Genomic DNA, 26992 nt, shown 5'->3' with positions numbered 1-26992 from the left:
CATTCTCAGTTTTGTGTAAGTGCTGTTTGCAGGGATACGAGGAATAAGTGTGACAAGTAGTGGCTGCATTCATTTACATCATAAAACACAATGTTGTCAAATGACTGATAACAATGACAAAGATATTCATGAAAACATTCATTTCAACTGGTAATCAATGATTTCAATGATTGAGGCAAACTGTTTCCAGAGATGCTGGCAATAACAAGTTGAATCTTGGGAAGTGCACAAAATGACGAAAACACTCCCAGTAGAATGGTGCCGCAATGAAAACACATGGACTTTGGTCTGAATATTTCACTCAGTGTACTGTCATTTTTAAAGATGAAATATTGATGCAAACAATACACATATGATAATATCTGTTAAATTGGTTATTGCAGAGCTTTTTAAAATAATTTACATTTCTCTGCATTTTAGTTTTGTCACAGTAGGTACACACCTCAATGTGCATTATCACCCGCCATTGCATGGAAAAAGGAAGACGATGCAGAAACTAGCCAGTGAGCTACTGCCACAGTGTGTTGCTACTTTCAGAAGAGATGACAGACGGAAGCGAGATATTCTACCTGCACCTCTACCTGAGCTTTTGGATTCCATAAAAGATCAATCTGACTTACAGCACACTTTTAAGTTCAGCAGATATCATTAGGCCACGATAATCGGGTCGTGAAATAAAGATTCAGGAAAAGCAGATACATAACAAACTGATTATGATGATGCCACTCAAACAGAGTAGACGACAATGATTCCTTGATTTGATATTGTTAATGTGATTGTTTAATCTATGCAGTGTCTAAAAAGAGTGGACGGAGACAGCTGACATCTTCAAATCAGACAAAAACCTAAATGTATTATATCTAAAATGATTTATAACAGAGAAAAGCGACAAATCTTCCTGTTTGAGTAGCTGCAACCAGCAAATGGTTGGTATTTTTTGGTCTGATAAATCACCAAATCCATCAGTTGATTAATTTTCTGTCAGTGGGCCAACTGTGCCAACATTACAGAGAGAGCATGTCTGAAGGAGGTCAGGACACCCGCTCCAAATCAACATCCCTTTCTCAAACACCTACCTACGAGTAGGCAAAGAGGTCAGTTCAGGCCTGAGAGTGACAAAGCGACTGAGGTGACGTGTGACTCACGGGCGACAGCCAAGGTCGACTTTTTGGCAGAATGATCAAAGATTTATGGCCACACCTTGCAGCCTTCTCTTGAACTGCAGCAGCACGACAAAAAGAGGCATGTTTACGAGCTCACTGCGGCCCTGCAGGCAGCACGGCGTACATCAAATCAGCCCAGGGTGGGTGAGGCGGGGGAAATAAAATGTTTACGGCAGAGGCTGGCGATTGGATTCTAATTTCACATTCAACATTTACAAGGTGTACCTATCTGACCCGAAGACGCCAAACACGTCAGCGTAATGGCACGCTGCTTGCAGAAAATGACATGCTGTCAAACTGGGAGAAGAGACACTCCCTCCTCTCCTCTCTGCTCCACTTTCATTCTACATTTAATGTATTCTGTAGCGCACTGTGATGCATGATGGAGGAGACAGGTGGCTTTCTATAAACGTGATGTTTGCTTTGACCACCATGAACGTGTCAACATACCATATAACGATCAAACCCATAAAGCATCAGACAGACACAACGCATCATGTTGAATTTGTTGTAATAACTGGTTGAACTCATTCATGAAATAACAACAAATGCTGAAACTCTCAGCTGCTGACAAGGTTGATCAGCGTTAAGACAGCTGTGAGGTGTGCATCTGCAGGTCTCAACCACCGCCACCTGCATGTTTAATACTCTTCTGGCTGGAGAAAAACCAGATGAGGCAGCAGCACAGGAATGATCGGTCCTCTGCTGATTATGCATGTAAGGAAATGTCAAATCTCGTTTTCTCATCACTGATCAGACACAATAGCCAGCGTAGGAATTCAAAATGGCCTGCTAAAGCTGACCATTTGTGAACTTGAGCGTTTTAATAATACAGAGTAGAAGCCAGGGGAGGAATGTTGATGAGAATTGAGATTATTTGGAGACATATTTTCATGATTGCTCTAGGGACAAGGCTTCGATGTTTGTAGAATTACGCTTTCATTATGTACAATTTGAAAAGAATTGTATATCTGTATCAGCCAGTTTGCCGTCACGATAAAAGTTGGCAGATAATATGTTAATTCCACTGCAAGACAGATTTTTTTGTAATTAGTTGAAAAAAATCCACATATACCATTAAACATAGGTGCACTGAAAGTAAATGTGAGTCAACTCTTGGCTGAGACACATCCTCCATCCAAGTTTCATTGAAATCTGTTCAGTAGTTTGTGTGTAATCCTGCTGACAATCCAACTAACAAAACAAACAAACAAATAACTGACGAGGTCAAAACCACCTTGGTAGAGGTCATAGAACCACAGTACAGAATATTTACATGTTTTTTCCCAACTTGTTTTCCTGCCCTTTCTCATTTAAAGTCTATGTATGCTTTTATATCACTGAAAATATGAATAATTCACAGCTTTAAAAATGTCTTTTAAAAACTGTCTGTATGCTCCACAGATATAAATGAGACACTGTGTGAAAACTCCATATCTGCACTTTCAACTGGTTTTCTCAATTTGTCTTCACATAGCATATATCTACAGCCATGTGACAATAAATAAGACATGAAGAAACGTCACACAAATGTATAAAATTCATGTGTCTTCGATTTACTTGCCGCAACATATCATGGTTAAATCCTTTATTCCAAGAGCTTTGTTTTAAACATACATACACAAGATCCTCCTCCATCAGGTTGTTATTTCTTCACGTCTGTGCTTTTTATGTAAAATGTAGGATCATTTAAATCAGGGGGGTATTGTATTGTTTTGTGAAGCGCCCTCCCACACACAGGTGCCCCAGTGCTGCTGGTGACTCTAAGATGTGGACAGCTCATTACAATCTTTGTAGCCACCCACAGGAGCACAACAACGTCAACAATGAACTCTAATGAGGCATGCCGCTGTTTTGTCAGCATGTACAGTCCTCATGAAAGGAGAATATAATGTGCATATGAAAAAAAAAAACACAAAACACATCACTCATAAAATGTAACACCTCTACCAGGAAAAATACTGATTCCGGCTGTTAAATTGTGAAATCACACAAAAAACACGATCAAGGGGAGTTTTTAATGCAGATGTGTTGAATACAGTAAAATATATTCTAATGAGCTCAGCAAGCTGTCCCACCAGGAAGCGTGATGAGAAAAAAATGTCAAAAAGCATTTCGCTCCTGTTCACTTTTGGGGTTACAGTCGGAGTAGCCAATCAGCCTCTGCCAAAGCAATTTGAGGAAACTCCAAAAACTTCACTCCTCAAGCCCCAAAAGACCCTGAGTCGGATGAAAGGACGAGGGAGTCTGTGAGAATTTGAGGCCATCCGGAGAGAGAGGGGGAGAGCTCGGCTACATTTCAATTACACCGGTGCCAGATAAATATACAGCACAATCTTGGTGGTGGACACAAGCCTGAATTGAACGTAAACCGTGGGTATGACACCACCCCTCATACTCGGGACGGGAGCTGGCGAATGTTCATTTTATAGCTTGGGAAAACATGGCACTGTAAAGCCAAGTGCAAGTTTGTTCAAACGCGGGGATTTGGATAGATCAATTATAGCTTAGCAAAGTTTGCATAGAAATAACTGAATCCCCCTCTGTATCTGACAGTATCAACACAAGCCTGTAATTTTGTTGTCTGCTCCATTGTTCTGCATCGCTATCTGCAGGATTGTCCAATTCACCCGCTGCGCGTTGCAATTCCCCTGAGAAATTGGACAGTTTCCCCCAAAGGAAAACTTGGAGATCATCTCATGATACATCGTCTCTGAGACGAAGACGGTTCAGAACTGGATTAATTTGAAAGAATTTATCTTCTGTGCATTGCATGCCTGTTACAGCATGCTCCACAAATCTGTTTTATCTCTATGTCTGGCACACACACATGGCAGATACTTTACATTTCACTCCAGTGTCATGCTTCCACACTCTTTCAACAAGCATTTGATCCTTTCCCTCTGGCTAGTGCCCACTAATGTCTGATGCAGAGCAGATGGGGGCTTTTGTGTGCGCAGAGCTTTGTCTGGGTATATGTGAACATGGAGCACATAATTGTGACAGTGGATTTAGGAGATTGACCTCTGTGGAAAAACAAACTACACTGGTTCTGTTTCTTTGTGTCCCAGAGCTGAAATCAGAGAATCTGCCCAAAACAATCAGGCAAACAGGGGCTAAGGCAGACTGCCAGGCGTCTCTTCTCCATCCACAGCGTGCGATAGGATCCCTCAGGTCCGCATTTCATTCTCATTTCCACAGTTCCCACGCCACAACAGGCATGTTTTGGCTTGTTTAGGCACTAAATTGTACCTGATCTGATCAGATCTGTATCCGGACACTCAATTCAGACAGATCCAGAAAGCAATATCACACTTGTCTGTTGTAGTTTGTATCTCGCCTCACTGCATGTAAGGAAGCATCATCCAGCTGGCAGTCCATGAACAATTATATACAATATGTGTGATTTTTGTCTGTCTTAGGCTTGTGAATACATTTGTGTTTCTAATAGATCTATTGGAAAACCATCAAAATAGCTCCTAAATTGGTCAAAAGTGGAATACAATCTTAAAGAGGCATCAGAGTCTATAGCAATACTAGCAGCTTCCTGAAGCTGTTCACTTAATGCTGGTGTCTGCATGGTAACATACAATGACAAAACAAACATGCTGACATCGAGCAGTAATGTTTGAGTCACAGCCACAGTCCAGTGGACCACCGCTGTACCTTATTTCAGAAAAAATATGTATGGTAATGAACAGTGAAGAGACAAATAAACAAATAATTATTTCATCCCATTTGAATTGTGCCATGAATTACACATATGTTTATCAGTTCAAATAAACTAAAATGTTTCATCTCGATAAATGCGCCCTTCGTCAAAATGTACCAAGTTTAAGACTGTGAAAGTATGTTATTAGAACGATTATACATGTGACAAAGAGTGATGTTTTTACCTTTAAGGCTCACCAAAACCTTGAAGAGTTGGTCCTGTATATTTAGCTCCCTCATAAAACTGACTAACTGTCTTTTCACACAAATGCAGCTGTCAACAGAGCATGATTTATTGTGATTCTTACCATTTCTTTACTTTTTCTTCAAAAAAAATTCTGTGACACAATTCACTCTAAATGAATGTCAGCCTCATGGTGGAGCTTGGGGAAAAGTCAAAGGATCAACAAAGTCAGGATGATTCATCCCTTCAGAACCATGACTGTCTTAGCCAATTTTCATGTCAATCCATGTGATGATAGTTAAGATTTGAGTCTGGATCAAAGTGGTGGACTGACAGTGACAATGTTGTGTAGGATAACACCTTGTATTAAGGAGCAATCTGCCTTATCTGTAACTGTTAAGTGAAAATACTGAGAACATGAGCATAATCTGTGTTCTCTAAATATCAAATCCATAAGATTATACTAGGTGTCAGGAAACACCCTAAAAAAATCTGTTATTTTTAAACCTATATCTACATGTTATGGAATGTAAATGATTTATAATTACCAAAAGTTTTGGAATTGGTACAGTAGATCATCTCAGCATGGCTGCAATGGCTGGAATCGTTCATCTAAAGTGCTTGATTTTTGCCCCTGCCCAGGCTGAAGTTGTGTCTGACAATATTACGAAATCGATTCCTACAGAGAGAGACCTTTTTGTTAAATAATAAGATCCTCTTGTAAATATAGTGCCATTGGTTTGAAAATGATGGAATTTCCCTTTAACATTGGGATTTGGAATCAGCTGCAAAAATTGAATTATCTAATTTGTTCTCAAACGGGTTCCTAATTTTCTTGTCTGCCTTTCAGTCAATTTAACAAGTGAAAGCTGTTGAAGGTAAGACAGTAAAGACCTTGAGGGCAGCCCGCAGGGAAACATCTTCACAATGAGGCCTGCGGGGCAGGAAAGGTTTTCAGCTCTCCCTGCAGATTCTCCGGGCTCTCATCAGGAAGCAATACGTTAAAATGTAGAATGGAACCAGAAGAGTAAAACCTTCCTCCTGGTGACTCACATTTTCATAATAATTTCCTCATACATCTCAAAACTGTTTGTGCTGTCCAAATCAAGGATTCAATTCCCCTCATTGTTTCAGCTCTGTTAACTAATAAACACACGGTAATTTACTCTTATTATGCGTGAGCCTGCTAATTAACAGCGAGACTCTTCAAGTGCAAACTGTTTTCAAACCACCACAGAAAACTGTGGTGTTTCTCAAGACTGCATACTTTTGGAGATCAGCACAGATTACATCTCACATGAATCTGAAGTCCTTACATTATGATGCCATTTTTGATTTGCATATCTGAAAATGTACCAGCTACGGGCAAACAGATCAAACACTTCACTCAACTTGGGACATTAATCCTGAAGGTCTCAGCCAGATTATCTTTCAAGATATCTTTGCACAATTTCTGACATACAAATTCATGATATGCAATCTAAGCTTCCCTCTGACAGAGCTCATAGACGGTTAGCTGAGGTCAAATCCTTCCAGACCACTCAGATGGTCAGAGCTGCATCTCACAAAGTCAGCCAGCTCTGCATTTGAGCATGAGGCTCCAGTGTGAAGGCAGAAACTGCAGGAGGGATTTAATTTTGCCCACAGCAACATTGCCACCACCTGGTTGCTTTGATACATGCTGCAACCACATGAAATGAGAATGTACCTCTGTTTGCCGTCTCACTGACAGAACAGCCGCGAGTGAAGAAGTGACAAAGACATGTGTACCAACACGTGTTGGACCCCTCAGAACTTCTGCTGCTGCCTCCACGCCGTGACTCAGAGACATGATTCCAAAACATCACGTATTTAAAAGGTTGTAAATAATTAATCTGAGCTTTGATAAAAAATTCTGTTTCATTCTTATCAACCTTTAATCTAAATAAAAATGCCACAAATTGCACTTTTAGCATTAAAAATCCCTATAGGATAACAGGCTGTCACAAATTGCAGATCTTTCTAAAACCTGTTAGTGATGCATAGTTAAAATATGGCCCTTAACAAGTCCAGAAAAAGCTAAGGTAAAGTGTCGTCCACTGATTTTTTTTTTTTGCATAACTTTGATCAGTGTGCCACCTAGTGAGAAACACAAGAGATCAGCACAGAGCCATCCAGGTTCCTCTTTCTTCCTTTGACTCAAAGACTTTACAAAAGCAAATCTCAGGGGGGGGCACTGAACCATCGGCTGAACATGAAAGCCTCCGATGGCCCTTTGATAATCTGCCTGAGGCCTCCTCTTCAGCACCTAATGAAACCACTCCGATTCCTCCACTCAGCCAAGACACCCACAGGTATTTAATTTACAGATAAAGAGCAGCTCTGGTTTATGTATCAGGTGTAATGAGGTGTGTAACGGCAGAAAGGGCTGGTTATGTAAGTGTCTGCTTTTACAAAAGGTCATGGGTCAGGGGTAATTAATGTTCCGTTCATGATACATCTTTTATAACAGATTAATTCAATTACAGAGCAGGAGCAGCACAGGAAGCAGCAAAATCCTTTACAGCCAAGTATATAAATTGAAGGAAAAAAAAAACACCCTCGGGTCTTCTTACATAACGCTTTGTTGTTCGATGCACACTAGGAGTCACCGTGTTTAACTAATTTCACTGGTGTACACACTTCCCTGCAAATCGGCTCCAGCATCAGCAAGTGGCTCCATGTATTCCCCCAAATTTCTTTGATAAGAACAGATCTGAACTACTCGCACTGAGCTGTGGGCGGAGGTAGAGAAAAATAGCATCCGTGACAGTGACAGCAGCAGAGAGAGACAAAAGCATACTCTACATAAAGCATCATGTGTTTGCATTGTGTTCTTATAAGTCTATTGTTGGAGACACCTCTCTGTCTGATACAATAATTCTCAAAAAAAGGTGCTGCTGGTCTGTCTTAGCTGCAGAGATGGCACAAGTACACATAGTCTTTACTCAAGTACACATACTTGTGGCAAGAAAAACTTTGATGGAAGTAGAAGTACTGATTCAACTTCTTTAATCAAGTAAGTGTAAACAACTATCCCACTGAAGGACATTTCTACTGGTAATGATACCATATAAAAATAATTGATAATTCCCCTTAAATTCATTAACACTAAAGTAATACGTCTGTTTTGGAAATGTAAGGAGCAGAAAGTGAACAGTTGTCAGAAAAATACGTACTAGAATAAAGAACAGATATCTAAAAAATTTACCTCAGTACAATCACAAAGTATTTTTATTTCCCACCTCTGCGTAGCTGTGTTGCACAAATCTCAACACAACGTCAACATTTGGCAGCTCATCGGCAGCAATAGGAAATGTACTCCAGCACAAAATGGACCGAGGAAGCCAAGGTGCATCGCTAATAACTGTTTTCAGCAGCATCCATGAAGCATGAAAATGAGACTTAAGAGAAACTTTGAAGATTCAGACAGAAGAAGAAGAAATCTCTCCGAATCAGCTGGTATGAAGAGGGGAAATGAGGACCCTCTCATCTTTTCACAGAATAGGGGGTAAACACTGCTTGTTAGAGCAGACCTGAGTGAGCTCAAACATGACATTTTAAAAATCCAGAGGCTGCATGCTGGAGTGCCTTCCGAGAGCCGGGGCCTACAGGCGGCAACCGGTGACAAGGCTGGAGCCCAATTAGGACTGTTTGCGAGTGAGTGTCTGTTCCTGTCTTTCAGGGAGGATGAAAGTGGGTCAGAGTATCTTTTTACGGGAGCACAACGGCAGGTAGCACACAACTCAACAAACTTGAAATGAGACAGATGGGGATTAAATAGCTGAACATTCAAATTTGCTCTAATACGGGCTGACGCTACTGAATCCATTATCATTATCAGCCACTTTGATTCTCAAAAATTCAATTTCAGAGCAGGTTTCTAATAGCTGATGAGTCGCTCTGGAGTTCACACTGCAGGTATTACCACTATCATTCATTAACACCTTTTTTGTGCAGGTAAACAACTCTTGGGGAGTTCAAAGGCACGTCGACTCAACACATTAACAAGTTCGACATTCCTGTGTGGAGAAAACCGTCTCCGCCATATTTCATGGGCTTCTTCACTTCCCTCTCACATCAAACGCTCCACACTGCACTGGAGAGGAGCGAGCTGAGCGCTGTTTAATGATGCTGAGCATGTCTCTCCATGCACACGTCTGTCGAGCAGAAAGCTCAGAACCGAGATGACATCAGCGTTGTGATGCAAAAACCACTCGACATAATTGGCTGGTCTGATGCGGTTGTGAACCAGGACAGAGCCTGTGCTTCTGATCTATCGTCTGTGTTCAAGGTCTCAGATCTGCCCACATGTTTAAAATGACATAAAAAATTCATGACTTTTTTTAATCCAGGGAGCAAACTGTGCTTTCAGATACAGATTCAGATAGTATACTGCAGTTGGTTGGTTTGAACTTAAAACTGCTGCTCGAGTTTGTTTTGATGAGTTCCAGGCCATTCCCCCTCAGCACAAGCACATTTCATCCAGGAGGAATTAATTAGAAGATGGACATGACAAGTCATTAGTTAGAGCTGAATAAATTAATTTACTTATCAATTAGTCCATCCCTAAAAACTTAATCAGTGACTATTTGATAATCATTCAATTTCTATCCAAAATGTGCTTGGCCCTGCCTCTTAATGTCTAGATTTTGCTGCTTTTCTCTGTTTACATCGATGCAAACTGAATGTCTTTGAGTTTTGGCCAGTCGGACAAAACAAAACATTTGAGGGAAATTACGACAGCAATTTTTCACTGAGAGAATAATCAAGATGAAAGGCGCAACATGTAGGATATGGTCATCTGTCAAAGGTGGCACCAAAAATATATGGAGCAGCATAACCATTAACAGCTGCTCACTGTTGTCTTTGCTGCTACTATCTTGTGCAGTAGCTCCTAGCTAATGTTAGCAAGTTAGCTCAGTTAGCCTTGCAGCTAAGTGGCCCTATTAGCTGACCACAGTCTGCCTGCCTGGACAGTGACCTTGGATCACAGGGGAATCACATCTGACTGGACGCCAGCGTGAGACTGAGCACAGCCACTTAGACCGACGGATGGCAGCTTGATGACAGAATACAGGACGAAGGTTATTCACAGGACTATGACTCTGGGGACAAGAAGACCCAGCGGGCGAGGACAGGAGAGTTGTGAAGCGGCAGAGGAGCAAGAGAGAGTCAGGCATCAGCAGTGGTGTAGAGGTGTGGGGTGTAGAGCTAAAATATTTTCACTTCCTATTCTGTGACTTGGGAAGGGGGGGTGTTATTTCGACCAAACCAGAGGTGACTGTGGAAAGACTATACCCAAGACTGTGTTGGTGAGTTTAATTTTGTTTATGTCAGGTTTAAATGAAGTTTGTTTAATGTTAACGTGTTTAATGTTGTAACACTTGAATTCAGTGGGTGTAAAGCTGTATTTTCTGTTTAAAAGGGAAAAAGGGTGCAGAGCTTTTTCCTTTCTTAATATTTGGTGAGTTTGTTTTGTTAATTTATTAGACTTAAAAAGCTAAGAGAGCTTATGAAATACAGCAAACCTGCCGCTTGCATACATTTCCCATCTTAAATTGCAGAGGCTGTCAGAGTATCATCTCCTGAGAAACAAAGTTGTACTATAATGTTTAAGACTAAAATCTGTCCATGGTGCAAATTGCCTGTTTCAACTCAAAACCATTAGCAGCAGCCCTACTGAGTGTATCTGATATTGTGTGCTCAATAGGAGAAGTTGAGGATTCATCCATCAATGGCTCCTTTGCGTTAGTTCTGCAACGTATGTTATATATTTAGAAGTCAGTCACGTTATTTGTAAATTGAAATGACAGATTTCACAGCGAGATGACTCCCTCACAGTGGTTGCAACTGAATCTAAACGGCTGAGGTGAAACCACCTAGGTGTAAATGAATCATAGCAGTAAACATGAACTTATTCTAAGCCTTATTTCTTGGGATGCACTAGCAGATAAAACTTAAATTATGCATTTATGTAGCTTTTGAAAACTCACATATAAAAACACTAATTGCCGGGCCTGATTCTAATTATTTAACTTTTCAATGAAATGTTTACTTTTAGTAAAGCCTATCTCCACTGGCAATATTTTGCTCTGTTTTTGCAGTGAGGCCCATCTTGTTTGGCTTTGCATGCATAATATTTAACAAAGTCAAATTAGCTAGTCCTAAGGATTTATTGCACATCAAATTCCTGTTAATCTGTTTTTGCCCTCAAGTGTGTGTAGGACTAAGACTGACTTCTGGATTTCTGCAGGTGCTACAATGCAACAGGAGGGGAATCATAGTTATACAGTACTATACTGTTTACTGTCTTTGGCGTTAAACAATCTGTCTCTCATACCAGTGATTGTGAATGCTTTTCATCAGGAGCATCCTCACAGAGGCACAGACTTGAGCAGAATTCACCACAGACATTCATAAGAGCCTTAAGTGTGAGACATGGGACTTCAGTGAGCCGTTTGCGCTTGTGAGTTTGGTGTCAGTAACAAATCCGCAAACAAAACTAGCAGCTAATGTAATTTGATATGACAAACTAGTGACTCTATACTAGCTTTAATACATATTATCAAGGGGCCTGAGTACAAAGCAGGCATTGAGCCGGCTGGATCACACATGTGGACACACACAGACTCATTCCACAGCCTCCTTGAAAACTTCTTCCTCCAGAAGGATGGATCGTTTCACAATGAGCCTTTTGCTGTTATTATTATTCTTATGAAGAGTTATCTTGAGCTTGGGTCGATTCACTGCTCTTGTGATGTGGCAACTTGAATTAAATTCTCTGACATCCACACTCAGTGCACATCTTAAGAAACTCCTGGCATTGAGAGTATTCCTCCCTTTGTGGTTTAAATTGGTAGCAAAGCCTACGTACAGTCGAGCTTCTCGACTTGCGAGCATATCTGATTTTACAGTGCGTAGGTTCAAACATAACCCTGCTCATTAGCTCTCACACTGTCAAAACATCTCTGAACTTTATGTACTTTTGCAAAAAAAAGTGGGCCGGTCTTTCTTGAATATGATTTACAGAGTTACCCTTTAAGAACCACAGGGTCTGTATCTCCAAATAGAGACAAACTTTTAACGAAAACATTTGACACTAAAACAAAATGTTTCTGCAGCTGCTCATATTTTCCGGCCGCATGCAGGGAGTCAATCCATCTGAAACTCTCACTCTTTCATTGTTAACTATGACGAACACATAGTGTGCACTGTCACTCCTATCCGTCACAGCGTGCCCTGCATGTTAAAGAGAAGCACCCGGGAGAAATGGCCATATTTCATCACCACAGGAGCGCCTGCACTAACTACTGATGCAAATTTATACAGACTCACAGCACCCCAGATTCTCCTTATGACTGCTTTTTTTTCATATCAGAGTGCTGTAGTGCAGAGAGTGAAAAGGAGTCTGATGGGGTTGGATAGTATTTACAGTCATGCTGAGCTGTATAACAAGGATTTAACATCTTTTCCGCTCAGGTTCTTTATGGTAGCTGCAGTAAGGTGACAGTTTTGCAGATCGGGACTTTGAAATTTATTTTCTAAGAGTTCTCTTCAAGTTTTCAATTTGTGTGTTATCTGTTCTCATCCTCTCCCTGCTCCTCTCCCTGTCTCCGTCTGTATTGTGCTGTATTGTAAGATGAACACTGGTGTTTTGGGAAGCAGCTCACAGCGTATGTCTGCAGGAGGCTGCACAGTGTAACTAAGGGGTTTATGAGAGGGAAAAAGAGGCCAGCAGCACTGGGCACGGTGAAGCAGATATGCAGAGTCATCAAACTCAGGCAAGAGGGGTTCAATGACGCAGAAAACACGGCGGGGACGTGAGCGGCGCACTGCAAGCTGCTCTGGAGGCATATGAATTCATTTGGAACATTTTTCATCTGAGCAGCTTTGAGTGTGTTTTGTTTTCTGTCGTGCACCTTATTAGGAAACGAGTGTGTGTGTGTGTGTGTGTGTGTGTGTGTGTGTGTGTGTGTGTGTGTGTGTGTGTGTGTGTGTGTGTGTTTTATGCTGCATTTGGAAGTTCACTCAAACTTTCACCACACAGTCGCACAATGACACAAACCCCCACAGATACACGCACGCAATCATACAGACGCCAAGATGAGCAGGATTAGCGCTCCCTGCGAAAGCTGCTGTTGTTCATACCTTAAACTGTCTCCTGGCAGCTCGGTGAGTACACAGCAGATTGAGCAATGACAAATTTAGCTGCTTTTAAGTGGCTGGAGATGAGTGACTATTAAATCCGGGAGATGTGTTCGCTGAGCGCACAGTATTCGGCTTATGCGCGTCCACTTAAATTTTTGCAATAACCTCACTTTCCTATGAGTGTGTGTGTCAGAGGGAGCCAGAAAGAGAAAGAGAGGGAGATTAAGAGAAAGAAGAGGCACAAAGGTTCAGAGTGCGAGAAATTACCCACAATGTTTTGAAACAATGCAGCAATATATGAAATGCCTCAGAAACAGCAAAGCGCTTCATCTTCAATAAATCCAGTAGATACAATAAAACACATTGAGTTTGGTGGTGCCGCAGAAACAAATTGCCTTTTGTGGGACAGAGAGGGATGTAGCATCTGTCAGGTCGAAATTAGTTTTTCAAAACAAAGCAAAGAATTACGTTGTGGTCCCTGCCAGAAATATAGACCATAAATGCATCCAGTATGGTGAGATTGGAAGTTGATTCTTCAGAAAATCCAAAAAAGAAACAAGGCATCTGCTGAGGAAGATTATGCGATGAAGCGTCAGCACATCTAAACGGTCCTTGTGGTCACATTGTTTTGTCAAACAATTCTGTAAAAATGTTCTCTTCACTCTCTCTTTTCCTCTCATAATAGCAGACAGCAGACATAAAAAACAGAAACCGCCAGTATTACCAGCCATCTTGCATACTGAATGCAAGCTCATGTGTTATTGAGAGTGTATTGTGATCATCATGTCTGATGAATTTGGTAGTGTCATTTTATTAGGGCCCACTTTCGTCCTGACTTAAGTATCTTAACAGCTACTGGATGGATTGTGATGTACTTTCGATGGTCTCCAGAGGATGATCCCCTGGCATTTTCTTCTTTTTGACTCTGGCAGTACAAAGTCCTCTCTCCTACTCTGACTCACTTTTCCACCATCAACACATCAAGATTTCATAGGGAGACTTCTCCTCAAACATGAAAAAACCCATCCAGTCATTTAACAAAAAGGTCATTTCGAACAACAACCTCTGCCAGTGGTAAAAACATGCAGTGGATGTAATTTTGATGATTAGAGTCACCCCAAAAGATTACGTTGAATCCACTGCAGCCATGGCAGCAAGCTGAGGTGACGGATGCAGTTGAAGTTGAGATGTCTACAACCAGATTGTTAACTAGTTAACCAACTAACTAGCCAGTTTACACTCAGTCAACAATAGCTTAATCATTAATCATGTTAGGATTCTGATTGCCTTTAACCAACGTGTTACACCTCTCTTGCTCTCCATAGACTCTATTTACCTACATGCAACCAAAGGCTGCTCAACCATGACTGGTAAGTACTAGTCAGACTACAAACAGCTGACAAATGGAAACCAGAACACTATAACCTGTGTCTTGCTGCCTCCAATGTGAGGTGTGAGGTTTGTCATAAAACCTTAAAACCTACAGTCTGAAGGACCTCCATCATGCAGCACATGCTGTATATCACACCTCAAGCCGAGAGTCTATCTTCAGATACTGTCAATTAACTGCTCTGGAGTTCATGAACACAGTATCTCCAGTCAGTGAGGAGACTCCTGTCAGTCAAGGAGAAGACGTCGATTTCCTGTTGAAGAGCAGACACGATGATTCTGAGAGAAAACACCCAACAAATGCAGTCAGTGAACTCCCATCGGTTTATTGATCATCCTGAGGGAGAGTGTGCTAATGAAGATACATGTGCTTCCCTGCCGCATATAACTAGAGGAGCGTATGCAACTAAATGCATGTAATTATGCGAAACAGCTCAATACAATTCCGCTCACTGCCGCACATTAAACACAGCTCGTACATGTGTTTTACCAACAAGTAATTTTCCTTTAACTGAAAGCAGACATCTGCAGCAGCTAATGTAGAATTACAAGATTTGTCTCTTTACTGGCCCAAGGCTGTCGCTGGGAGACTCAATGTACTGACTGACACACACGCAAAGTCCGCCGCACTCAGCTCTACTGGTTCTTAAATCCAATATGGGGATTAGGAGGGAGACGGAGATCTAAATAAGGCCTGTATCTACCCTGGAGGAGTGATTTCCTGTGCTGCATAGGATGACCAGGGACTAGGATCAATAATGTAAGTGAGAATATAACCAGTGTAAGAAACTTATTAGGCCAATTCAGCAGTGATCACATATTATTTGCATATCTAATATATCTGACTTGGCTATTACAAAGAGGAGGAGGATGAAAGTTGATGATATCTGGCATAAATTCTGTCAGTTCTTATGGGATTAGTTTCAGTACACACCTGCAATGAAAATGACTCAATTAAAGAAGCCCCTTTAAGAGCCTCTCTCTCTCTCTGAATTATATTACTATTAAGTTCGATGGCCAGCAGCCCAGGAGTCTAATAGGGATGAGAATGTTGGCCATGCGCCAGCACCTTGACCTCCCCGAGCAGAGACACGAGGGCAGCTCGACACATGTGTGAGACTGAAGATATTCAGAGTTATAGGCCTCCGTGGACCTCCCAGGCAACCTTACACCACGCCTATCCTCACATCACTTTGGTCCAGTGGAGCAGAAAGGTGACTGTGACGGCTGCAGAGTCAGGGCCACGGTCATTTGAGCAAGAAGGAGAAGAGCCTGAGCTTGCAGAGGATTTGTGCAAGTATGGTGATACAGCACACAAGGCCTTTTTTTTTCCCACGTAGCTGTGAACGCCTATGAACTTTTTGTTGCCGCAAGCAGTTTGAGGGCAAGAAGAAGTAGGACAAAGTGTTGGTAAAATTAAAAGCCAAGATAAAGATGAGGGAATTGAACCAGCGATGAGGGGGCAACACAAAGAAAGTCAAGATGTGGTGAATAATGCATGTGTCTCTCAGAAAACAGCGGTTTCACTTGCCTTTTGCCCTGGGCAAAATTATAGTTGTAGCAAACATTCACGTTAGGAAAATTGCTGTTATGACAAGAGGACACTCATGTCATCCATTTAAAATCATTTTGAGCTTGTATTGCTGAAAGGCTGCAAGTTATGGAACACGTTTCTAATTTTAAGCTCCTGTTGTTCTCATATTTTTTTCTGTAAAAATGTTTTAAAAAATAAAAATGTCAGTCATTTAGCATGAAACCCAATTTCTGCAAAATACATCCAAACACAAGAGCAGCCTAACTGGAGCTGTGATTTGCATATCTGTTAGATTTGCCCCTCCTGCTTGTGCATCCAGTCTGACAACTAACCCGTTCATTGTGGAACAATCAAACAGAATTTGAATGAGGCAGATAGCGTATACACATAGCACCGCACTTTCATGAGGGCCTTTCATGAGAAAACAAACAAGACACTGTGGGCTGAATGAAAACAGATGCAGCATTTCTAGAAATTAGTTAGTCACGTGCACTCAGAGGAGGAAGGGCTGTGGGGAATCGGTGCAGGCTTCATTGAAACTTGATTTATTTATTTATTCTATATATTATTTATTTCTAAGTTTTAGTTCATAAATAAGTACCATACACCAGATTCAAAAATGTAAGAATATGAAGAAGAAAAACATATTTCTGCTATTCAACTCATGTTTCATTCTTCTGAATTCTCTTTAGCCTTTGCTTTCTTAGTTTAAAATATATTAGTATTTTGAATGCAGTTTGTGTTGCTGTTAAACTCTATTTAAAAGGTTCTGTTATTTGAAATGCCAAGGAGAAAAATAAAATTAAACAGAAAAGTGTCTGTGTAGTGTTACACCAGGAACAGACTCTGCAGCCTTCAAGAGGATCATTATATTGAATCAAAAAAATTTTGCAACAGAAAATTAATGTTATGACCTTCATTGAGGTGGGATTTATGATTTGTGCTGCATCAGTTCAAGCAGGCTGCACCTGATCAACTGATAGCTGAGTGTACTCTTTCCATAATGTTCATGATCTAATTATCTGCCTATCGATTTATCCAACTTTTTACATATTTACACACTCTTATTTCTAAGGCTACACTGGCTCAGCTGTCAGCCATGATGCGATACGACTCTCCAGCACAGCCACACCCTCATCTTGTTTCACCTTTCTTTTATGCAGTGATGCCCTCCAGACAAACTGACCCGGTCTCACATACCACACCTGCACACATATTAAACCAAGGTCAGGTTTGTAAAATATCTGGCATAGATTTGTGTACTTGTATGTTTGTCTTTTCCTGTTTTGTGTGTTTATTATTTTCAAATTAATCCTGATAGTACCTCGATGAAAACATGAAACCAGGGAGACAAACTGCAGCACTCCAAAACCACTCATTCAGTAAAGATGTCTCCAGCTGTCTGTCTGTCTGAGGCAGAATATGCATCAGGGCCTTGCAACCTTTTTAGCAGTAATGTGCTCTTACCAGCAAAATATTGAGCCCACAAATACATTTGAACAAAGTGCATTATTTATAAAAGGGTGCTCATGTGCAAAGAGAGGGCGAAGACAACAACAATCCACTTCATGTTTATCTTCATAAACAGACCGAATAAATCCCTGCAGATGAAATCCTGCGACACAGCTTATTAAAAAACACGTGCATAGGAGCATGAATTTTCCAGCTCAGGAAAATGACTGACGTGTTTCCATTATCAGCTCCACAAAGCACTGTCTTAGCAGGGTTAGTTGTTAATGACAGTTGCTTTGAAACTCCGCTCAGATACTTCTCTGTCTCCCCAGGTGGTAATAAAAGGAAACACAGGGCTATAAAACTGATGTGGCAAAGTCAATCCAAGGCATGCAACTCTAAAGGCAGTCTTAGTTTGGTATCTGCCCTGGGCTCTCCTAATTATCCATCATAACACTGTGTGAAGAATCACTTTGCATTTATGGCCAAGCGGAGGCATCAAAGGCACAGACTAACAGGCCAGATGAGGGAGGATGCAGCGGACACTTTCATTCTGAGGGCAAGTCAGTCTCCCTTTTTGTTCCTTACCCGGCATTCTGACCAAGTGCATTACTTAATAAGATATCACAGCGGAAGTATGCGTCATTTTCTGCTCCCCTGAAAAATTCTGGATAGATTCAGTTTTCAATAATTTAGTCTGCAAGCATCGCTGACAGTCTTATCCTGTCGGACTCAACCTTAGTAATACTGTGCACCTGCATTATCAATACATTTCTGCTAGAATCTGCGCTATCGCTTCTACAACTAACAGTAAAGAATCATCTAGGTCTGCTACTTCAGTCAAATTATTGAACACATGCAGACATCCTTTTAAACTCCTGTTAACAAAAAAGCTAGTAATCCACAAAACAGCCTATTTCTATTTGTCTCTGTGTATCCTACAAAGTGCCTTCCTTTGTCAAAATGCATCCCCCAACACACCTGAGCCACAGCCCCGAGTTCAACCTCAATACTGTCTGAAAATGTGTAGCTCCTTACTTAAAACACAATACTACACAAGTTGATGTATTCAACCCACCCCACAGCAACTTGCTGCACCAACAGAAACATCAGCTACAATCATAATCACTTCTTGAATTGACTACATCTTCCTGTCCTTTACATAAGCACAAACATCTCTGTCGTCCCTCCCAAAATAACCTATTTTTCCTTTTTTTTTTTGCGACTAAAAACTCCATGCTTTGTTACAGCAGCAGTGCAGGAAGATTTTAGCTCTGATACTGTGAGCTTTACTGCGCCTCTTAGCATCAGTTAAATCAAAACGGCAGTAAGAATGAGGATGGGATCGGGAAGAAATGCTGAGGGTGGCGATCAGTTACGCTGACATGCAGGACATGCAGCTGGCTAATGATTTTGCTAGGAGGCGGGAGGTGTAATTGTGGCTACTCACTCGCTTGCATGAGCTGTCCCTGGCGTCCAAACACCTGGGAGAAGGTGGCATGGCTGCAGGTGAGGGTGTCCTCCATGGCTGTCCCACTGGCACACGCTGAGGAGAAAGCAAAAAAGGAGGAGGATGAGGGAAGGTCAGCCACACTGCGTCACATCAGGACAGAGAAAGAGGAGAGAGGAAAAGAGAGAAAAAAAAAAAAAGAAGAGGGAAGAGGCTTGCCTTCAGTTGCAGAAGCTGGTGTGTGATCTCTGGTGATGACTGCTCTCTCCTCTAGACCCGTCCTGCTGCTACTGCTACTGCTGCTGCCACTGCCGCTGAGGAGCTAAATACAGCCCCTCGCCGCTCACACCAATATGAACTGAACTGCTCCCCGCACAGATAATGGGAGGGGGTGTGCCCGCCTGCCTGGCTGTGTGCTTGTCAGCGAGTAAGTGTGTGCACGCAAGAGAAAGTTCTCTGAATGTGTGCCCGCGAGAGCATTTTGGTGTGATTGTGTGAGGGAGAGTAATACAGGGTGGTGGAGCAGGTAGCAGAGCTGTAGGCACAGTTGCTCTGCCAGCACTCTGATCTTCGTCTGCGCAGGCTGACAGTCCTCTGCGGCTCCACGCAGGCTGGGTTGAAGGGAAGAGCAAAAGAAGAAGGGAGGCGAGGCTTGATTTGCGGCTCCTTCAGCAGGTGAAAGTCAATCCTCCCTTCTCCCCCTCTCACTCTAAGTGTGAGTAGACAGCAGTGTCTGTCTTCTGGGCTCAGGACGGGACTGTTGTTTTCTGATCTGTGTGACTATCAGCCCTCTTCTCTCCTCCCTCTCTCCCTCCTCCCCTCTCTACAGCCCTCATTTGCTGTAGCAGCAGTAACATCTCTCTCTCTCCGAGTCTCCTGTTCTCCCTTACATCTCTTACTCTCTCCACCCCACCCCATGCAAATCCCCTCGATCCATCTTAAAGCTCGGGCCGCTGCTGGGAAACAGATTCCAGCAAACTCGAGTGCTTCATCTTCCCCCTGTGCTGAGGCGGGGGGAAAAACAGAGGATGAGAAAGTGGAAGGGTTGTGTAAAAAGTGAAAAGTAGGGCTGGTGCAGCCGGTGGTTTCCAGAGGCTTCATCTTGAAAAGGAATTGTAGAAAAGTGCTGAGTATAAAACAAAAATTAGCTCATACCGATACTGAAAAATAACTCTTATAAACTCCTCTCTATAGTGCAACAGCTCTGGTGAGGCTGTGCATGGTGAAAAATGAAGAAGAATGAAACTCCACACACTGCAGCAAAAAGGGGCAAGAAGGTTCTGCAAATAAAAAATTAACAGCGCAATGAGAGCAAATGAGGGCACGTTACAAGATCTTAAAATACCCTCTAAGACCTCAGAGGCACATTTAGCTATATTGTTCCCATTGTGCAGCTGTTGGCATGGAGACCTCCAACACAGACAGCTATCCCAACATATTATCATGCTCAGGCCATCTCGCAATTATCTAACCTCCCTGCAGCAGCATGTAAACCTTGCATTAAACAGCCGATTTCCTCCCGTGCAGGAAAAAAAAACTTTCCAGGAAGACTATTGTCACAGAGGCATCTCTCAAGCCACTGCTCTGCAAGGCGAGCTCACCAGGGACCTGACCGAAGCACTCACATCCTCGCATCACATCCTCCTGTTTTGAAAGGAAATGGCAGGACACTCAATGGGCCACAGTGGGATCTGGGAGGAAGGCTCGGCCAGCGGGTTAAACTGACTGGAGCAGGTGGTTCTGCAGGTGAAAGGATAATGGCAGGACATGAAAACTGTGCCACACAGTGAGAGCATAACATGCAAACAACTGTGGCATTAAGCATGTTTGATGAAGAGAAGGTTAAGCAGCTGTTGGATTGAAGTCTCAGATGCAGGATTTAACAGCATGCATTTGCATACAAACACAACAAGAAGGTCAAACCGAATGCTGGCATTTCACAAACAATGAAAAGATGCGACTCTCAGACTTTCAAGTCTGAGAGACTAATGCCCAGCAGAGTAAGTCTCTGCTCCATCTTCAACAGCTTTAATGTTATTCTCTTTGAGGCTGTACATTGTCATGTATGAGCAGCTGACATTCCTTCTCACTATGTCTCCTGTCACTGGTGGCTGTCGCACCCTGGAAGACAGATAACTGCACTGCTTTAAATCTTTTGTTAGTATGAAAAGAAAATATACAGTTTGATCAATACTGTTGACACTTAGATTTACCATATTTAGGTTTCTACACAGCATGTCATATCACCTTTACATTTCACCTGACTTGTGAAGGAGGACGGTGTTAGAGTTCCAGTTGAGAAGGCTGTCAAGCCAGTGGCCGCAATTCAAATCACTGTTGGATATTTTTAATGAGACCGTGGTACTATTTTCAGCCATGTTTGTGGTGACCAAAACAAGTATTTTCAGCCAAAACATGTGTGCTTTAACCTAACCAGAGCATCAGCAGGAAAGAAAAAGTTGCAACCAGAGCAAGAGGACGTGGAGAGTGAGACTTCATCTCCCCCAACCCCCACAATACTCATATCAGCTCAGGTTCGTGAAAAATTTAATTGTGGTCACGGGTGTAGTCTGGGTGTGTAGTCTCTGTTAAATGACGATTTATTTCTCTTAATACCCTACAAGGCCTAGTGTAGGCCTGACAATGCAGATAAACAATGGAAGTGAAGAAATCATACTAGGGAATGTTCTACCTGCTCTAATAGCCTATGCACACAGCACAGGTCTTAGGCTATAGGCTATAATATCTTTAACGTAAACATTACTTAGTAGACGTATCATGAGGGAAAATTGGCTTTATTTGTCATTAAAATATGACGATGAGGACCCCAATGATTGGCCTTCCTTTCCCTCTCAAACTACGTTGAAATGCATCTTTTAACAGCCCAATTTTCAAAATTTCCCAGGGGAGATATCCCCAGACCCCCGTTAACAAAAGACTCTATCTGTGGGCAGTGACCACTTTTTAAGTAAGAGCAATCTAACACGTTAATATTTCCAAACCAATAATCAGATTAAAGTTACTTATTCAAGGCACTTTGCGTTACTATAATTTTTGTCATTTTCCTTAGTAAAAATATATATTTTTGCTTTCTTCTTGCGTCTGAGGGAGTGATGTCACGTATGAGAAAAGTCACGTTTTCAGCATGAGGACAACTCTCATGTAACACCACACAGCGACACAAACAACAATGGAGGAAGGAGAGAGATGCACGCTTTCTAGCTGGAAATACAGTCAATATTTAGAGTTCATGTCAGTTAAGGATGATAATATTAAGGTGTAGACAGACCAGCACTAAAACCAGCACCAAAACACAACATATGCTGGTCTTGCTAGTGACTGGTCACCATCAAGACCAGCATATGTTGCGTTTTGGTGGTCTATGCTTTTTTTTCAACAGGGGTACTATCAAAACTGCCACTACTTTCAAATTCACAACATCAAATTTAAAGAAACATTTGGTGTCGCAGCACAGCAGGTGGCGGGATGTTGTCGGCAGCTGTTGAATGTAACTAATAAAGTAACTTGTAACCTAACTTAGCTATTTTTAAAAAGAAGTAATCCATTAAGTAACTAAGTTACGTTTTTAAAGGAGTAATCAATAATCAGATTACTTTTTCAAGGTAACTGACGCAATACTGTCTGTGAGGCTAAAGCCCTGGATGTTTTGCACTCCTAGTGACACCCCTGACCTTAAAAACTGTAAAGTCACAACATAAAGCGATGTAGCATTTTGACATTGGGTTGGACTTTTTATCTTCTGAATTATTTTACTGGGACATACACATCCCCAAAAAGATGTTTCATTTTTCTAACATTAAGATTTTTTCTGTTTTATATTAGCGTAACTTCGAGTTTTTGGTCAGACAAGCTAACAAACCAACTGAAGACATCAGGAATTTGTGACTGGGACATTTATCATGTATCACTCTAACATTTATCAAGGTAACAATTAACTATACTGTGACACAACTTTTAACCAAGGGACATTGACTGATAATGAAATATCAATATTGTACCAAAGGCTAAATATCCCAACAGTGTCAATCTTATCAAATTATGAACATGATGAACATGGTCAACAGTAACCTTACCTGCTTAACGTCTATAAGTTAGCATTGCCATTGTAGCATCCTGATGTTAGCATCCTGCTGTTAGCATTTATCCCGAACCACCTGTCTCTTTTAGCTCTGCCTCACAGAGCTTCAAGCGTAACTGTAGACTGACTTATTTGGTTATCTTTAAAATGTGTTATTAAACTTAAAGATTAATTCAACAGCCCTTGAATATCTTGTTTGAACTCACCCCAACCAAAGACGTTAGTCTGCATTAATTCGTCTCCAACGGTATAAATTTCTCACCCGCCTGCGTTTTTTTTTTTTTTTTGTTTGTTTTGTTTTGTTTTGTGTTTTTTTGACAACTTTATTGAAACAAAAGTGTCTTTTTGAACAGCTTCTGTACATTGTCTACAATCATACCCCAGCCAGGTGACTAATAAAAAATATCTTGTGAAGCTTGTAGAGGTTATGTTGAATGTAACAGTCACTGTATATTCATTTAGAAAAAGAAGAAATTAGTTGCTGAAAACTGTTGGTCTTTTTGCTTTGGGAATATAAACTTTGATCGAAATGATAAGCAAATGAATCAAATAGACTGTGAACAGAGATCCCTGTTACATTCAGTGAAAGCAAAAAATACATTTCTCCAGAAAAAACAACAACACAATAATGAAGTGATGGGTAATAAATCATAAATCATGGCAATTTAATCCACAGGTGTTTTGCACGTCAGCCTTTCTGCAGTGATGAAAAAGTGTAATACAAGATCTGGTGAGGTTCCTGTTGGCTGAGACTACACATAAAACAGGACACACTTCTGAAGTTACACTTTAAGAAATATAATAATCTTCCCAGTTTGTGTAGTTTCCATTTATATAATCCAGTTTATGTGAAAAATAACAAATACATTGAGATACATAATGTTTTACTTCAGCAGATATCTAGTTAAAAGGTCATTCTACAGAAACATCCACGTTTGGAAGGCCAACATTTATATTTTTTAACATCTAAAATGACACCAAGTTATTCCATAACCAGATGACTCAAAAAATACACTGAATGAAGGCTTACTGACTTTTTTCCTTTTCTTTACAGGTGTTACCCATAAGGAAAGTAACTCCACTGACAACATTAATGAAAAATGCATGTTACAAAATGGTTGCTAAGTACATGTAGAATCAAACCACAGGTTGTCAATCATAAATCGTGTTATTTAATCAATTCGTATTCTACCTTTTTACAATTCCCTACTAATAAAGAAGGTCACACCAGATGGCGGCCAAAAGCTTCATGTGAAATCTGTAGAAAAGATGTGGAAAGTTTGTGTAACTGCAAAGAAAAAGTGGACTATGTCCATCCTTCATAGATCTTTAGGAAATATGTCAAAGGAAGTAAAGTGATGTCATCAGTGTGATTTTTATTTCAAAATAATACATTTTTGTCATATGGGAACACCAGTGACACAACTCATAGGGATGGTTACTTTGGATTATTTTTCTTTGATGTCATTTCAATCATACATTGATAGTTAGTTATGTACACATTATTGCATTTTGAATGGTAGAAAAACATGGGTTTGAACTCAAAATACAGCACTTTCTTCTATACATGACTGTAGGGACAAGTAGTTATCTGGAATGTTAAGTAACTGATTAATAAAAGTAAAGTTGCCCAATTGATGGAGGAAGTCATTGTTCGAATAAGCTTTTATTATGAAATATGAAACATTAATGTAATTTATCTGTAAAGGCTAGGGACGGAAACATTGATATTTCCGTAGAATGACCCTAAACTAAAAATAAAGTAACATTCCTGACATCATGTTATATAATGAAATAAGTTGTGATATTCTATTCCGTAAGCACACTCTAGTCCTGAGCTGAGTCTTATTTCACGTACAGATGCCTCTCCGGAACCTTCTGCATGTGGTAATTGAGTACCAGTCCCCCGAAGCAACCTCAGTGCTCCTCTACACCTTAAATCTGCCTCTCTCGTGTATCGTAGTTTATTTCGTCAGGCCAGCCACAGAGCTGCATGGAATTGCATTTTTATGAATAGGGCTGAGGCACCATACACAGCAATCAAGAGAGAGTGCAGTGATATTTCACACTGACAGCATGAGTATGGTGCAGCACTCTTCCAGAAGCCCACCCCTACACACACACACACACACACACACACACAGAGCTGAAGACCCATAAACTACCTCCAGCTATAAACTATACCGTCATGGCACTGGGGGCAAATAAACACATCTCCCCACCCCACTGAATAAAGAAAACTCCGGCCTGTGGATCAAATCCAACATACAGATTGCGTTTAATTCATGACCCCATCCATCACCATGATAACCCCATGTGTTATGTGAGGATCCCATCCACAGGACAGCTCAGCTCTCGGAGTTTGTTTCCAGGGCCTGAGGCACGTATCTGTAGCACACCGTCCGTCCGGTGGGCTTGATAGCTCATTAACGTGTGTGAGTGTGATGGATGAGGTGTGGACTAAAATAATCTCCACGGATGAACGCAGGCCAGATGAGACCTTGAGAGATATTCATGGAGACAAACGCAGCATCAGTGATTGAAATGCTTTGGTCTTTTATCCAGGCTAATAAACCACTTTTCTCTCCTCAACACTGGTTCCAGAAACAGTTACATTATTAAGCTGATAAAGCTGTTTCAATACTAAAGTATTTAATGTTTGGCCCTCTTGTGCTGTGTTTTGTCTTAATTAGCTTTTCTATAGCCTAGGTTTGTGTGTGTGTGTGTGTGTGTGTGTGTGTGTATACATACACATACATATTGCCTCAATCTACCTTCTCATGATGATGTGCATTTTGTAACATACAGGTTTACTTCAGCATACAAGTTTTTAACACATAACATGGTTATGACGTAACGAGTTTTGTTTATGTCAGCACCTACATTGTGTCTGACACAGTTGTGTTGCGCTCAGAAACACTTTAAAACTTGGTGATATAGGTGATTTTAAAACTGCGTGGATAATGAACAATGCTCAAAATATCTTGCTTTCTAACTGTATTCAGAGGCTGTTTGAAATAAGATGCCAGTATGAACAAGGGTAAGGTCAAACATAAAGAAAAGAAAGGTGCTGTAATGTAGGCAACTGGACTTCTTTCAGTTGCCTATGATACAGCACCTAGATTCACCATGACCTGACGACTGAGAACCAACTTCTTGTGTTTTTGCTATTTTGTTCATGAATACAGAACTAAAATAAGAGCTGCTCATATGTCAAGTATATTTTTTGCTGCTGTTATTTTGTCATTATCTGTATGTGTATACATTACATACAGTTATGACTAAAATAACCTGAACTGAATGCTGTCTGTTGTGCTTTTGTCCCTTAATGCCTGACATAATAAATGAGAAGCTGCGAGATTATCACAAAAATGTTACACGCAACATTGTTAGGAATAACAATGCATAATACAGAACAAGTCATATTTTTATTGCCTTTGTGACACTGACTCTCCTGTGATTTATGACTGTATTATAGGATAGTGGCCTTTTGCACAGAAACCAAAGATAAAGCAAGAAGACACTGAGCTACGATTTGGTCCCGAGCCAATACATATAAATGTGAAAGCATCACATTTTACATAATTAAGCTGTTCAAAGTATAACTGATTTCATAATTGATATTAAAAAAAACTATCCCTTTATATGGGATGTCCTTGTAAAGCTCTGCAAGCACAAATCTGAGTAACAAACCGCTTGCTGTCACACAATTTGCTCCCTTTTCCATGTTGAAGCTACACAGCCGAAGAATTTAAGGTGCTGTATGACTCACATATCAACCTTCCTGACAAGTGCACCGCTCCCAAAATAGATGCAGATCTCAGTACAACTAGAAAGGCGA

General features: G+C 41.0%; 1 protein-coding gene across 3 annotated transcripts in view; it reads right to left on the bottom strand.

The window, feature by feature from the left end:
• Positions 1 to 23412, bottom strand: part of kaznb (kazrin, periplakin interacting protein b) — a 123570-nt gene extending 100158 nt beyond the window's left edge. For 2 of the 3 annotated variants that reach the window (XM_037101958.1, XM_037101959.1), the window contains exons 1-3: positions 23147 to 23412; positions 19272 to 20792; positions 19053 to 19148 (exon numbers count right to left, since the gene is read on the bottom strand). In XM_037101958.1, coding sequence (XP_036957853.1) covers positions 19053 to 19128 — 76 coding nt within the window. In that variant the 5' untranslated portion in view covers positions 19129 to 19148; positions 19272 to 20792; positions 23147 to 23412. The remainder of the gene's footprint in view (positions 1 to 19052; positions 19149 to 19271; positions 20793 to 23146) is intronic. The other variant, XM_037101955.1, reaches the window with a different exon arrangement.
• Positions 23413 to 26992: the final 3580 nt, after the last annotated feature.

Source organism: Acanthopagrus latus, chromosome 6 (genome assembly GCF_904848185.1).
Source record: "Acanthopagrus latus isolate v.2019 chromosome 6, fAcaLat1.1, whole genome shotgun sequence".
NCBI lineage: Eukaryota > Metazoa > Chordata > Actinopteri > Spariformes > Sparidae > Acanthopagrus > Acanthopagrus latus.
This window is presented reverse-complemented; position numbering and strand designations above follow the sequence as displayed.